Below are 12,516 nucleotides of genomic sequence, written 5' to 3' on the forward strand. Positions count from 1 at the left end.
GAACCTACGATCCCCAAGAAAGGAAGTTCAAGAAAGGAAGTTTTTCAACGTTTTTGATCTGGTCGAGAAGCGAGCAGCCAAGTAATGCTACCTGCTACTACGTAGCTGGGTGCATACATACACACATACGTATGGTATGTACATGACTCGCCGAGTTGCCTCTTCTAACCGTCCTCTTTCTTCTTTTTTTGTCCTTCCTGATCTGGTAAGAAAAGGTAGAGATAGATCTGGAGTAGCAGAACAGTACGGGGTAAGTAACATCGCTATCGACAGATAAGATGGATAGATGTAGATGGTTACCTTAGCTTATTCTGTCTACATGTACTCGTTTATTATGCATACGATTCGTCAGGAACTCACTTCCGGGAAAGAAACAACCTTTGGGGATTAAAATTTGACTTTGCCCCGCCTAGCCCTCTGTGTACCAGTACCTCACCTATTACCTAGCTAAATTGAATTGCCTTGTCTCCATAATAGTGGACCTCGTGGGCCTCGTGGACCCTGCCAGTTACTAGATACACTGTACTGTACTGTATGTACAGTTTAGGTAGTTGCTCACATTATTTAAAGTTTGATTACTATCAATCAATCAATCATTATTATGATTATTATTGTTCTGACATGACATGAGAGCTAAACTTCCGAATTCCAGGCTGTATGTAGGCTCTTTCTTTCTCTCCTCCTTCCAGACCGGACCAGACCAGAGAGACCTAGGTATGCATGCCAAGCAGGGGAAGTAATGAATCTTTGTTTTTTGTTTTACCGCTTTTGGTATTTGTTGCTAAACTTCATGTCATGTATGTACGACCCCTAGTTAGGTTAGGTTAGGTTAGGTATAGGTTAGTAGATAACCAGACCAGACCCAACAACCTGGTTCCCTACCGCGTGCGCACTTACAGAGTAGATCTAGTTCCTTGTATTCCTTGTATGTAATGTATGTGCCTGCCTGTTTTATAGGATACACTCTTAATAAATATGATGAGGGAATAAAAATAGCTAGGATTTGTTTTTTTTTGTTTTTATAGGGATCATAGGGATCTGATCTAGCTAGGCAGCTAGCTAGGTAGCTAAGCTACTGATTTCGTTTGTAATTGAACTCTCGGAATTTCCCCGAAAACGAAAACCAAAAAAAAAGAACAATGTCATTATTCAAAGACGAGACATACTCCGTACGGAGTATACATATGCAGGTGCATCTCGTCCCGTCTTCCCCGGCCGGGTCCAACCCCAGCCTCAACCCAAACAAACTACGTTCGTTCGTTCGTTGGACTTGTGTGTGTGTGTGTGTGTGTGTGTGTGTGTGTGTGTGTGTGTGTCGTGCAGCAGCAGCAAGTTTTCGTTCGGGCCCTTTTTGTCTAATTTTAAAATTTACTTTGCTTTCTTTCCGATCCACATGGCCATGGCACCCTGTCAATGTCAAGTGTCATTATATGGGCTGCTGTTGTTATGTTACTAATGGACTGATTGACTGATTAACTATAAGTGTCACAGCCGAGAGGTATGCAAGAGCTAATATGACTTACCTTACTTGACTGCAAGTGGCATGGCTTGTGCGGATGGACCGTGGCTTTGGGTCTGGGCTAGTAGGAAATATGAAAAAGAAAAGAAAATACTTCCTGTGGAAGGTAGGTAGGTAGGTAGGTAGGAACGTATGTATGTATGTACTAGATTCTAGTAGTATGTTGCATATATGAATGAATGAATGAAGCTCTGTATGATAGATGTATTTTATACTGCCTTTCGATCTAATAAATAACATGGATTATGCTATAAAGATATTCAATGTATGTGTATGTGTAGTGAATGGCATGGCACACTTCTAGCCCCCTGCCTGCCACCCTGATGACCCCTTTTTTCCCGTGTAATTTGTTCTGCCGTGCCACCGATAAACCTGATTCATTCGAAAGAAGATCCGAGAGATGAATCTTGATTCGAATGAACAATAAACGGAACCGACAGTAGCAGACGTAGAATCATTTATCTGAACAGAACACGTTCTTCGACCTAGACTAAATGAAACTTCCTGCCTAACAAGCTGACGCATTCTACTACTCGAGATGGGAGACCGTTGATCCAACTCTCGTCTAAGAAAAGAACAGACCTTGCAATCCTCGCAATCTTAGCTTTTCCTGTAAATAAAGACGCCATTTTTTGGAAGAAAGTAAGCCATTGCAATCTTGATCAAAATGGTAGAAAGCATAATAACTCTGGCGAGAAAAAGAGAAAGTCAAAGTCAAACCCTTTTGGTCGTTCAGTCGTAAAATAAAAAAAAACACCCGATCAGGTGCATAGGCTCCGTGGGCTCTGGATCGGGTCAAATCGTCCATAGGAACTTTCACTGGCTCGACTGTGTCGTCCGCTGTCGAGCCCTGTCTCAGCCGAGAGGTGTCGACTGACAGTACCAAGACTCGGCGACGGCTTCAAATACTGAGAAGTGTCGTCTTGGTCACCATGATAGCTAGGAACCACCGAATCAAACGTCTCATCGAATGTATTCTCAGTCCCATCCGGTTCCTCGGAATGGGAACCAAACTCGACACTAGACAAGTGACTCTGACGACTGGCAGTGCTGGTCGATTTCTTTCGGTTTGATGAGCCCAGATTGAACGCCACATCGCGATATGACGCCACTTGCGTGTTATCTTCCACCGACTCGACGCCATCCATGGAGTCGTTAAAAATGGTAAATTCGAAAGGGGAAGACGACGAGGAAGAGGATGAAATCAACGTGTTGGTACTCGAGGGCGAGTGATCGGTAGATGCCAGAGGCCGCTGGTGGTGCTGTGGTCCGTTCCGGCTGTAACGAGGACCACTGCGATGAGAGGTATCATAGGACATCAGAGGCAGATGCGGAAATGGCCCTTGTCCGAGGCCTGGTGGTAGAACACTCCCCCGACTGCCATCTCCAGAACTGCCCGTCCCCCCACTATCAGGGCCCATGCTTGCAGAGCTATCACGTCTTCCGTCCTTGTAGTGGCCTGGAGATCGCCCGCGCACCACCATCGAATCTGAGAGTCTCTTGGCGACCCTCACCCATTGAGGGCCGACACCACTGCTGACTGGAGACGAAATTTTTGCATGGAGTTCAACTACCAGGTTGTAGTACTGCTGCTGCGCTCGCCGCTTCCCGTTGTTCGCCGTCGCCTTTTGGAACTGGATTCGCTCGAATGTATGTTGTGTGGGTGGGTGCGAAGACTGCAGTGCGTTAGCGAAAGGCTGATTGTAATCCAGAGACATGCCCGCCGAATGCGGATGTACTCCATATGCCGAATGACTAGCGACAGCCGCAGGTCCGACGTTGGAACCCAGAGAAAACGACGGCAGCGGTTGCAAGATAACCTTCTCCGGTCTTTTCTCGGATTGTTTGTCTCTCTTGGGGGTATGTTGCACCAACTCCCGAATTTCGCCATCTTGGCCATTCACGACGGCTGAGATGGACATGGCAAAGGAGTGGATACGTTCCGTGGGGTGGTTAGGCCGTTGCAGATACAAGGGAGCATTCGGCGTCCATTGACGCAAAGAAAAGGAAGCAGGATACAGAGAAATAGTTGCGACGATAGCAGGTCCATTTGTCGTCCGCCTGAAAGAAGCCTTTGTGGATTTTGGCCTGAATTTCTGGCTCGATCGTCTGATTGTCCGTCATGATCGTGCAAAGAAGCTCTGTTTTATGAAAGGGAGGGGCGTCTGCTGCATGCTGCCCAGTGCGCTGGGCAGGCTCAAACAGTAGACTCCCGGGATTTGAATAAACAGTGCTGGACGGCTCCACCTGATTTCCAAGGACAGGTGGAATGCTTGGATATTGTGAATACCGTGATAGTTCATTGATCCCTGACACTTGCGACGAGAAAGAATTTCTGCTCAGAGCATATGCGGTTGGATAGTTGTCTCTCCCGAGCATACTCGAGCTGCTCGGCATTGTTGTTCCCTGGGACTGAAAGGACGTAGAGAGGCTTGCGGACGGTTGGCTTCGTACGCAATATGTCAGTACATCGGTAGAAGTTAGGGTCCAACAACATCAATCAACTTACAGAGCGGGTATGCGGGGAGACCTGAACTCCGACATCCTATCGTTCCAGGAGGTAGGGACCGGTTGCGAGTATACAGACGCAGGAGTGGAAAGGATGCTCTCTGTTGAAGTTACATCATTCGGAAACATGGGGGCGTAGTGAAGAGAAGAGGCAGTGATGGGGCTACTCGAGGAGACGCCGCTGCACGAATCAAGTGGACTCACAAAAAGCCCTGGAGACGGTGCGAAGCTGGATCAAAGCAAATCAGTGTTAAATTGCTCAGAGAGTCGAGTGTAAGGAGGAAAAAAAAATGAATTCAGGAGGCCCTGATGTACGCTCGTGCAAGCGTGCAAAACTGCAGCTTAAAAAAACACGTTTATGATCTGCCTGGTACAGATCCCAGAAACGTGTCTTATGACCAGCCACCCAGAAAAAGAGTTCAATAGGATCGCAAGGCAATCGCCGCTGAACACAGCCTGGAGGCTCAGCATGCCCAAGATGAGACGGGACTGGACGATCATGGATGATCCTCCATGGTGGGAAAAGAGACGAGGGGGTCAAGGAGTACGCAAACGCAGCCCAGATTAAAAGTGACGCTTACCTGACATCCTGCAAGGTAGAACTCTGCGTGTTATAGCGGAAGCCGTTGGCGACAGTTGATGCGGCCGGTTGGGACAGGGAGTGCCCCAGAGAGCCGACCTGCCGATGCTGTTCTTCGTCCTCGGTCGGAAAGGCGGCTGAAGTTGAGAATGCCCGCTGGGGACCAATGCAGTCACTCTCGGAAGAAGAGGGGGAATAATCTAGTTGAAAAGTTGGATTCTGCAAAAGCGCTGTGTGCACGAAGACTTGTTAGAACATGGGCAGAAGTTCAGAGCAAGAAGGAATCGAGTGTGGTCCTGTGACTTCGAGGGAAGAAACGAAGATTTGTGCCTGCAGAAAAAAAAAGGAGAATTGCAAGAAGCAGAAGGCAGATGCTAAAGAGAAGAGTTCATCAATTGGAGGTTGGCGTCAAGTTGGACCTTTTGTGTGACAAGGATGTACACCGGCTGCAAGATTGTGTGCCGGTGACAGGGGTCCAACTAAAGTAGGTTGTAAAGTAGGCAAACGGAAGAACGACCACAATGACCTTCGTGTACAGTGAACTCGATGCTTGGGCAAAACCTTGGGCCTCAGCGCATAGTTGTACGATGAGAAAAACAAGCTTACTGTGATGCATTGGGAAGAAGGCCAGAGTTTGAGGGCACTAGCGGCCACAGAGGAGACCCCGGATTCGACTGGCTGTTCGACTCTAGTGGCGGCTGGCAAACGGACAAGAGGACTAGCAAGCCCTACTATACGCCGCAGGTGACAGGTGATTGCCGCGCAAATCCTGGACTGGGGGATGAGCCAATAGTGACCGATTGGATCAGCTCGCGGCGGCGTAGATCAACGCCGGTTATCTCTTTTCACGAAATAAAGCAGCGGATATTGCCAGGAGATCTCCTTCCAAGTGGATCGGGCACACCAAGCAACCTGGTTTCAAAAAAGAAAGCAAACAGCAATCCACTGTCAGTCAGCATCTTCTTTAGGAACTGTTGCTAACAGAATTCAATGGCAGGATTTCAGGCCTAACACCCAAGAAAAAGGTGCATGGCAGAGCCACAAGGATGCAGCGGAAATATTTTTCCTGCAGCTGCAAGTGGTGGAAGGAGTGTTGTCAAGACTCCAGCCAGCCATGTGCACTCACGGGAACAGAAAAGAAAAGGAAAAAGAAGGGAAGAAAAGAGCAACCAAAGAAAACGCAGAGAGCATAATTTCACGTCCATTGCAATGTCAAGAACTTTCGCTCTTGTTTTCTTGTTTTGATTTGGCTCTTTTTCCTTCTTTGTCCCTCCAATAATCCCTGGAGTCACTGCAGCGGTGAACATACTGAAGGAGGAGACTCTCACATACGCTGCTGTATGCGGGTGGCTAGATACAGCATCTCTGTAGTTTCTCCTTGGCTTCAAGCATATCAACCAGGCAGGTGCCGGCAAGGTTGGCGGCGAGGATCATCGGGGGAAAAGAAGAAGAAGAAAAGAAAGGGAAGAGGTAAAAATATCACGAAAGTTGAGGGATGAATCGGGGATCTGAGATAGTCAAAGACAAAAGAGAGGAAGAGAGAGGGGGAAAAAAAGGCAGTATGTAGATATGGAATGTACACTCACCGAGCTTGAAAGGCCAGTGGAGAGAAATCCAAATGTAACAGTAGATCTTGTGACAGACGACCAAGTAGGAAGTGATGTGTGGATGAGACGATACTTTTCTCCGTCGTTCTTCCACAACACGCCTTGTTGGAAAGGCGTGGAAATCCTTACATGTACTGATTCGTTTCACAAGTCAATGAGGACAGCAGAAACTCTATGGAGAAATGCAGTAGAAAGCTCAGACAGCCTGGAAGGGGCAGATTATGAGCGTAAAAGGGAAGAATGGGCAATAAATGTTTCCTGTCGTCGGTGGAGGAGATCGCAGCTATAAAATTGAAGGCATATGCCGGTAGTTCGCTTGCGGCAGACGAGTTGAAGAAGTGGGGTGATCTGGATTGATATTTGTTCCCCCCTCCCAAGGGCACTGATAGCAGCAGCAATAGTTCACTTTGTCTCTTGTCGCCCATGTCCTGGGAAAGAAAAAGCCTCTTTTCCCGTTTCCTAGACCCAGTCCAACCTTACGGACCTGACAACCCTGGACCTGCGGATAGGTATCTGCAAGTCAAGACCCCAAAAAGGCGCGTCACCGTGCGCACACACACATCCTGAGATTTCCAAAATTATGATATACTTTTGAAACAACGCGCCAATCCCCTCTGCACAAAGGCCTTGAGGAAATCGTGGTAGATGCGGGAGGCGTCTCCATACCAAAAGCTACATGGCGAACCGCAGAGGCGGGCCCGGTCGTATCAGCTGCCAGGGAATCAGTGGCCCCCCCTAAGACAGGCTGTGGTGAACCTGCAGTAATCCTCCATCTCCCTGAATAGGAAAAGTCCTTAGGATTCCAGAACCCTGTTGCATCCATCCTGCCATCCAAGGGATTTAGAAGCGGCTAGAAGGAGGTAAAGCGTCAGAATCCTGGTACTCCCCAGTTATGCTTTGTCTGATGCAGGAACACCTCCCGGGCGAAATAGCCGCCAATTGCCACCCGGATATATTACAACATTCAGCATCGAGTATACCTGCTGAAACAGCGATATGATCATGGGCACAGAGACTGTTATTCCTATCAGATGTCAGCGGTATACAGATACATGACGCGGTACCGGTCTTGCTAGGAGCCAAAGAAAGAAGATGGCGCTAGAGCAGTTAGCCGGATGATCATTTCGGGCGCCCCCGCGTGATCGCTCAGAATGCCCAGCCTGAAAGCTGTTCACATTCTCTGCGGACTGGCTGGCTCTGGTGGGTCCAAGTAACAATGGTTCAAGGGCATCATCGATGATCGAACAGATGCCCTATGCGTGAGAAGAATGAACGATGACTCGGAAGGGAAATCAAATCCCAATACAGCTTCGAATGGGCCGCCGTACCCGAGGATGGGCTTCCCGAAGGGCCCGAGGATCAGCGTTGCAGCAGCGGGCACTCTCCGGTGTTGCCTGTCAACTAAGAGGAAACGAGACTGGGCATCCATCTGAATCTGCCTGGTGGCGCATCTGTCGCTCACCGACATAGCGGAACGTTAAATTAGGCCCGACTAGGGCCACTATCCCAGACCAGTTGGCAGGCGAAGGCTGAAGCCCTCCCCAGAACGTCCGTGGACCTAAGACCGACTCTGTTAGTGATGATGATCTAGGGTTTTGTTCCTTCTATACAAACGTCTCTAGCGTGGAGCTTAACGATCCTAGGCTTAGGGGAGCGTGTGAGTGCGAGGCTAGGCCGTGTAGCCTGGCACTGGCGGGCGCTCCACCCCAGATCCACGCATAGGGTGGGTCTCTTGACGGGCATTCCAGTTCCTTAACGAAGGCCTAGTCGATTCTGCCATGCTGCGCCTTTCGTGAGCTGGAGAACGGGCGATTGGCAGTCGTGACAGGGCGCTTGGAGCCCCGGAGGACTCCTGGACAGCGCATGGCGTAATTCAGGACAATGAGGACGCAAATCATTGGTAAAGGAGCCCGTTGAACCCCGGCTGGATCTGCAGCTAGGGACGGAAAACGAGCAGCGAGTGGAGGGAAGCTGGGCATGATGTGCATGACACCACCACCTGCAGCGCCAGAGGGCCGCTCGAAAAGGGGTCTAGCATGTGCATTAGGGGCGGAAACCAGGGCCCTGAGACAGTTGATGCTGAAAAGGTGCCGCGGGCGCGGTGTCTTCGGAAGCCGGGGGAGTCTGGAGGTGCCGGGGAGGAAGAAGAGCCGGAAATAACAGCGGAAGGGAAGGCACTTTTGACTTCGTCCAGCACGGGGCAGGCTGTCCGTTCGGCTTGAAGCCGTTGAGCAGACAACGTCCAGGTGTACGAGGAGGCCAAGAGGATCGACGATTTGACACATCGAGTAAGAGGACTGGCACGTGCACCAGGGCCATCGATCCGCGCCCTAGCCCTGGACGAGTATAGCGCGCTTCTGGAGCGTGACCGTCCGTCTGAAATCAAGACTGTCAACACCAGGTCCGCAACGGACGCGAATTACTTCGTCCTCGAGCCTCCAGCTGCCAAACATGGCACTATGAGGCGGCGTTCCTGATCCTCCGTCCGCATTCCAGCCTGGCGCTGTTCGGGCTCGCGGGGAGGCGCTTCCAGCGGTCTAGACGCCGCTCTTAACGGAGATCGCTCCAAAGGCCGACCACATGTCGGCTATCCGGTTCTTAACTTCCCCGAGTGCGGAGATTCGATGAGACCAGGACCTGATGTCTTCTCTTTTTGGTTGCTGCTGACGTTGCTTGCTTTGGAGGTCCAAAACCCAACCCAGCTATCGTTGCTGTTATTTGCTCGACGATTTCGACTGCAAAGACTTGCCATATCGGGCTGCTGTTGCTGGCTCGACAGGCGTATTTTACGGTAAATTATTATACGGCCGAACCCCAGAAAGGGCGGCAGACGGCTCCGAAGGTCCAATTCGGGGATGTGTTGGATCATGATGGCAACTGCAAATCGGCTTGTACCGATCGTTTCCGTGTCTCTGGGCTGCCGAAGGGCCAAAAATATGGTTCTCTGGCACTGGAGGTGAACGAAAATGGTCTTTCCTAGATCTAAAGACTAGCCGCGGTAGGGCCAAACAAAACCATTTTCCCCATGCAAACGAAATTCCGGCCCGTCGAGCCCGTGACTCCGTCTGATGATATGGGTATTGTTGGAATCATCACACAATGGCGACTGCCATGAGATGCGGAGTTGGTGATGCGAGCCGCACCTTGTCTTTGTTTGATGGGTGGGTCGGCGCCGTTCAGCGGGCGGAAACGCACCAGGGAGCTTTGTCCATATCCTGCCACGAGTTGCTGGCATGACTCGAGCGCTGTCTCGTGTCAATGTCAATTTGAGTCAACGGCCAGCTCATTCCCGTCCCCTCCGCTCTAACATTTTTCTCTCGAGCTTCCCCTGGGAGATACCATTTGCTGAAGTCTGCCCCCAAACCCAACTTCTTGACTGAACGTTACCAACGCATGCCCGGTGGGGATTCGAATCATGAACTCACGTCGGAGGTCGCCGTGGTTTATTGTCCCAAGCACCCTGCTAATGTTGCAACGGGAGTAGCATGTGGCCGGGCGTGGTTGGCATCTGACAGAAGATTGTGGGCTCTGTCGCTAGCCGTGGCCTGTGGCTTCGCATCCAATCGGGCACCTGAAGGGACGCGCATCTGCAGACCTCGAGCTGTGAAAGCGTCATTGAGTAACGGCTATTCGGGAGCCGTGCCAAACGGGAAATTAAATGGGAACGCATCGGACTTTTGCCCAGCCACCATCGAAACAAACGGGTCTGGGTCCGGGTGGTCTGGCCCAGACAAAAACCAGGCTCTGGGTTCTGTCACTGTGGCCAGGTCACATGTGTTTTCCTAAAAAGAAGACGACGAAGTAAAGGAGCATGTCGAGCTGGGCGGTGCAGTGCAACGAATCGGATATGCTGGGCCAGATGCCGCTGGCGTTTCGAGCCAATGCTGCCTCGTTTCTGAAGGGTAAAAGGGGCTCAATGACGGGCAGAAGATTTGTATTGGATAGTAATCCTGGTTACTGCCTCACTCAATAATGTCGAAACAGGCAAGACCATCCATTACTCAGGCGCACTGAGACTGAAATTTGCCATTGCCACATGTGAAGTTCATTTTTTTTCTCTCTTCCTTTCTTTGTATACAGTAGAGCAACATTCCTAGAAGAAAAGAAAAGCCAAAAAGTAAGTAGTATCACATATTTCGGGAAAAAATATGCTAGTACTTCCCAGGTAACTTCCCATCACTTATGTTAGACAGACTGGAGAGAGAGAAATACCTACCTACCGCAGGTCTTGGCCTAAGTCCCTCTGCGACCCTTTTACTTACGACGCAGGATACCCCGACTTGCTTGCTTGCTTGCTCTCTTGGTTGCAATGCTACAAAGGACAATTTGGGAATGGTGTATGTACTGTACACCCACTTTACCTCTATACGGTCTGGAAGTCGGAGGGAATGACGCCTTTTTCGTCGACCCTTGACGCCGCTTTTTGCATCCTTTCCTCCCATGCGACCAAAACTGTCGACACTATTATTTAAGAAGTCAAATTGGACCTTATTTCAAACTCCAAGTTTCCAAAATGAGCCTTTTTTTTTAATACAGGGAAGTCACGACCAGAGCTCGTATCTTGGCATTATTGTCTTCATCTATGCCTGTACTTACCGTAAATAGGATTCATCATTGACCTCACTATGAGCGCTATGTGCGAAGGAAGAATATAATTACACAAGTGCTTTCTTCAGTCTTAAAAATACCGTATAGAAGAAATTATAGCAATGTGTCTGTCTATATTGGAGACTTTAATAGCGTTGATTCTCCCACAAGATTTTCTAGTTGAGGTGAATTGTACCTGGTATTGTATATCTATCCTCTTACCAAGCAAATCCGTATTCTCAGACTCTGATTTCATCATTCTTCCAGGATGTGACACCTGGTTATTAGGTAAGCAGATGCAGTGTGATTTCCTTCACTGCTCTACTTCTCTTGTCCATGGAGTGAACCGTTATTTCCTGATTAGGGATTACCGAGATATTCCTGGAGTATTCCAAGCAAGAAACCTTTGAAGTGAAGGTTGCTGCCTATTCTGTGGTTCCGATCATCCAAGATCAGGACTATTATTCAAACCAGCTCTACTCCTCTTTAACTTTCTCTTCCCTTTTCCCCCTTCTCTCTCCTCAGGTTCTCTTCGTGCTTTGATACGGTCTCCTCAAGTCTTAAGACTGCCTCATATCTACATGTCTCTCTTCTCAGCTCCTCTAATCCTGTCTCTTCAAGTCGTCCTGTACTCTCGTCGGATTTGCAGCCTGTCTTGATATGCCCAGTGAGCTGTCGACTGAGTCCTTTTTTTTCTTTTTCCTTCTTCTTTTCGTCAACTTGATCATCATGTCTCAAGGATCTAGTTCTGAGAAGATAGATCTACCCGATAACGTCAAAGCTCTATTTGTGGACGATGTAGAATCCACACCATGGGGACCTTTCATTAAGGCCACTATGGTAAATGGTCGTTCAATGGAAGATCCAGAGGTTCAAGAGCTGCATCAAAGTAAGCATCTTGGCTTCTAATATACTATAACGTGAGTTAGAAAATGCAGACTCACTGGTTTTAGAGGCGTCACAATGGGGGACCCTTCCACTAAGACCACTTCCATCTGGAAAGTGGCCTGCTACCCACGCGGAGAGAATCGAATATCTCAAAAGCATTCGCAAACATCCAAGAGTTCAACAAAACGTCGAGAATATTGATGCTGCGATCAAATTGCATGAGACATTTCCTCAAACTGAACTATATTCAAGCAAACTTGTCTACTTTCAAGGGGGAAAAAGGGTTGATGAGTGGGATTCGAATCAGCCTTCCTTCTGGGCCGAAGTAAGTGAATTTTGTGAATTGTATTATTTTCTATCATCTGACGAGAACCGACAGGGCCTCGCAACTGCATTCATGAACAATCCGCCAGGGCAGGCTGCAGGCCCTCCGACTTACAGTATACCTAGGTAGTTACTTTAGTAGTTACCTACGGAGTACATGTATGTATGTACATACTAACCATATATCTCATCTCATCTAGATATAGATCTGGACAGGACAGGACAGGCATACCACATATATCATGAAGTCATGTATGGAGTTTTCTTTACAGAGTAGGTAGGTAGCAAGCAAAAGTTGCTTGTCTGTCGTGCATGAGACGGAATAAAATGAAACAAATACAAAATGAATCTCTGTTGATTACCTATAATATAATACACAAGCCTTCCAGGTCTCATTTTGCTCGACTGATTTGAAGAGAAAATAGGTATACCTGGTTATGCCAAGGACTTTGCAATCCACCTCCCAGGCGGGCCTCACTATATACATATTATTATTATTATTA

At 48.7% G+C, this 12,516-nt stretch overlaps 3 protein-coding genes across 3 annotated transcripts; 2 read left to right on the forward strand and 1 right to left on the reverse strand.

Moving 5' to 3' along the window:
• Positions 1-1,139: 1,139 nt before the first annotated feature.
• On the forward strand, positions 1,140-1,865 carry T310_6941 (uncharacterized protein; the record flags this gene model as incomplete). Its single annotated transcript, XM_013470246.1, has 6 exons — positions 1,140-1,274; positions 1,492-1,498; positions 1,540-1,625; positions 1,669-1,677; positions 1,722-1,784; positions 1,824-1,865. The coding sequence occupies 6 exons, from the start codon at positions 1,140-1,142 to the stop codon at positions 1,863-1,865; spliced, it is 342 nt and encodes a 113-aa protein (XP_013325700.1).
• A 415-nt stretch (positions 1,866-2,280) lies between these two features.
• Positions 2,281-4,156, reverse strand: T310_6942 (uncharacterized protein; the record flags this gene model as incomplete). Its single annotated transcript, XM_013470247.1, has 2 exons — positions 2,281-3,628; positions 4,029-4,156. The coding sequence occupies 2 exons, from the start codon at positions 4,154-4,156 to the stop codon at positions 2,281-2,283; spliced, it is 1,476 nt and encodes a 491-aa protein (XP_013325701.1).
• A 7,374-nt stretch (positions 4,157-11,530) lies between these two features.
• Positions 11,531-12,290, forward strand: T310_6943 (uncharacterized protein; the record flags this gene model as incomplete). The annotated part of the gene is made up of 4 exons (XM_013470248.1): positions 11,531-11,690; positions 11,731-12,014; positions 12,140-12,176; positions 12,214-12,290. The coding sequence occupies 4 exons, from the start codon at positions 11,531-11,533 to the stop codon at positions 12,288-12,290; spliced, it is 558 nt and encodes a 185-aa protein (XP_013325702.1).
• Between the last annotated feature and the right edge of the window lie 226 nt (positions 12,291-12,516).

This window comes from Rasamsonia emersonii (assembly GCF_000968595.1).
Source record: "Rasamsonia emersonii CBS 393.64 chromosome Unknown ctg1118621760476, whole genome shotgun sequence".
Taxonomy (NCBI): domain Eukaryota; kingdom Fungi; phylum Ascomycota; class Eurotiomycetes; order Eurotiales; family Trichocomaceae; genus Rasamsonia; species Rasamsonia emersonii.